Raw genomic sequence first — 2851 nt, 5'->3', positions numbered from 1 at the left:
TGTCATGACCATGAAGTGTTTATTAATTTTGAATATGTATTTATGGGGTTTAGTTTATACAGTACATCATTTAGATGTTTGATTCTCAAATGGAAAAAGTATAAAAGTGAATATTGTTGTTTGCTTCTTGAATCATTGATTACACAAAATGTCTTAGAGACACGAGTATCTAATACTAATAACGTTTTTTTTGTTGTTTCATTTCTAAAAAATCTTTTGCTTTGTAGAATAAATTTATTTCAAACCCTTTACTATGAATATCACTAGAGATTAAAAAATGACATAATGAATTACAGGCTGAAGAACAGTCAAGCAAATAGGCAAACACAAAAATCCCCTTTATCAAGGGAAATAGTGGTAGAGTCAAATAGTTTTGCTCATTTTTAAGGCCAGGAGTCATGCCAGCATCATCATCTCTCAATACTTTTAAGTATGTTCTCGACACCTGATGAGCTTTCTAAAGGCCAGCTTGAAATCCTCGTTAAAGCTCGTGTACAGCAAAGGGTTGATGAGCGAGTTGACATACCCAAGCCAGGTCAAGAAGTCTGCTACTTCTGGAGAGACAGTGCAAATGTGGAGGCCCACAAGCAGTTCCTTGATGAAAAAGGGCAACCAGGACAAAATGAAAGCACCTAAAATCAGCCCCAAAATGCGAGCAGCCTTTCGTTCTCGTGTCGTGGAGATCTGCTGCCGGTCGCCAGCCGGGTCCAAGTCATTCTCAAAAGGAGGGATCCTCACGGATGCGTTGATTTTATCAAACTCCGTGGTTGGGTCAGAGGTGGAGAAGTCCGAGACGCAGAACGTCTGTGTGAGCTTGCAGCTGGCAAAAGAGTTCTGGCTGTCGGTGCTCCTGTTGCTGAGGTGGCGGCTGGAACCCCGCTTCTGGTAAAGGCTCTTTGCAGCGTGGTAAATTCTGTAGTACAGGATCAGGATCAAAGTCAAGGGGATGTAAAATGCCCCAAACGTGGAATAAATGGTGTAGATGACATGGTCGTGCTGGATGCGACACTCGCTGGGAATACTGATGCTGTGGTGGTTCCTCCAGAACAAGGGGGGCATCGATATGAAAACGGAGATGGTCCACACGGTGGCTATCATCAGCCCAGCCCTTTTGGCCGTTCTCTTCCTGGCGTACTCGATGGCGTCGGTGATGGCCCAGTACCTGTCCAGCGCGATGACGCACAGGTGAAGGATTGAACACGTGCAACAGGTCATGTCGACGCTGAGCCAGATCTCACAGATGAAGTAGCCCAAAGTCCATTTATCTATCATGATGTAAGTGATGCTCAAGGGCATGACGAGAACAGCAACAAGGAGATCTGTCACAGCCAGTGAACATATGAGATAATTTGCCGGCTGGTGGAGCTTCTTGGTTGTGGAGATTGCTGCAATTACAGCAGAATTCAGCAGCATAGTCAAGGTTGTGATTGTGGCCAAGGTCAGGGTAATGAGCATCTTTTCAGTTACTGTCTTTGGCTTTGCAGCCTCGCTGGCTTCAGTGGTGCAATTTGTGAAATTCATTTTCCCCTCCAGGATGCAAGAAGTTGGTAATGAAGAGTTCCAGGTTCAGAAGTTATCCATTTGAAAGAGATGCTCTATGTGCAATTTAAAATTTTTTTTTTATAATCCCATGTTCAACAGAGCAGCAAAAAAGCTTGCAGGTTTCTTCCTGGAAAGAAGAAATTAATTGTTCATTGTTTTCCTAGAAGACAGAAACACATCTGTTAGTCAATCTAGGATAAGCCCACCTTTTGGTAAAAAAGTTTTGCATTTCTAATATTATAATCTCAAGTAAAATGTTGGTCTGTTTTCTCTTCTCTTCTCTTGCCTTTTCTCTCCCCTTTTCTCTGCATTCATAGTTCATTTTTTTCTTCTCTAAAGGGCAATTTGGGCCAGATTTCCTGCTGATGTGAAATGGTTATTCCTTCTTCATTTTGGAGATTTTACTTAAAGTAGGAGGCTGGACTAAGGGACCTCCACAGATCCCTTTTCACAAACATGTCTATGATCTTTGTGATACTGATACCAGGAGCTAGCCCTTTTCCTGCTTGTTAAAATACACTCCAGCAGATGAAGAGCTGAGGGAATTTGCCTCTTCATTTTAATTGCTATATGAGCAGCATCAATTACTTTTATATATCACCTTGGAAAAAAAAGCAGCAGAGCAGCCTACCTGAGTAAAGGCATGCCAGCATTTCATACCTTTCTATTCTGCTTTTCCATATCCATGTCTGTATTAATATATTAGAAACGGTACTTAAAATTATTCGGGTTACTTTTGTCATGCAGGTTTTCAACAATGTTTAAAGCTTTATGGCAAATGCTTGGTTTTACACTGCACATCAGTGTTGCTAGGAGCTCGTATAGTTTTGTCTAATTATTCCTGACATTTCACATATCCCACTGTGAGTGTCTTTAGAGGAGACAGACAAAAAGCTTCTGCCACTGCTTTGAGATTTCTATCTAATTGTGCTCCCTGTCAGGGAGTCCAGCGTGATGCAAGGAACAACAACTAACAAAAAGTTCAATTTTATTTCAGAAGTTCACATGTCTTTTCAATACATCCCAAATGCTAACTGAAGCCAGAGTTAACAGTCCATGAGATGCAGCTTGGGATGACCTCTGGGACCTTGCTTACTGATTTGTAATTTATCTTGGATAAAGGATGTGGAAAACTGAAAGTCAGAATCCTTATCCACTGAAATAAACAGAAAGATTCCTTCCCCAGCTTCATTTGTCAGAGTAAGGAGGCTTCTAGGTTAGTTGTACAGGCTCCCTTTACAAGCAGGGGAAAAAGACAGTGGCTGCTGGAAATACACTCGTCCCCTCTCAAGACAAGCCCTTAAGGAAG

General features: G+C 41.7%; 1 protein-coding gene across 1 annotated transcript; it reads right to left on the bottom strand.

Moving 5' to 3' along the window:
• Nucleotides 1–426: 426 nt before the first annotated feature.
• Nucleotides 427–1533, bottom strand: HTR1E (5-hydroxytryptamine receptor 1E; the record flags this gene model as incomplete). The annotated part of the gene is made up of 1 exon (XM_084202868.1): nucleotides 427–1533. The coding sequence occupies exon 1, from the start codon at nucleotides 1519–1521 to the stop codon at nucleotides 427–429; it is 1095 nt and encodes a 364-aa protein (XP_084058994.1). The 5' UTR covers nucleotides 1522–1533.
• Between the last annotated feature and the right edge of the window lie 1318 nt (nucleotides 1534–2851).

This window comes from Fringilla coelebs, assembly GCF_963513975.1.
Source record: "Fringilla coelebs genome assembly, chromosome: 3".
Lineage (NCBI taxonomy): Eukaryota > Metazoa > Chordata > Aves > Passeriformes > Fringillidae > Fringilla > Fringilla coelebs.
Note: the sequence above shows the minus strand (reverse complement) of the source record. Positions and strands in the feature narration are given on the sequence as shown.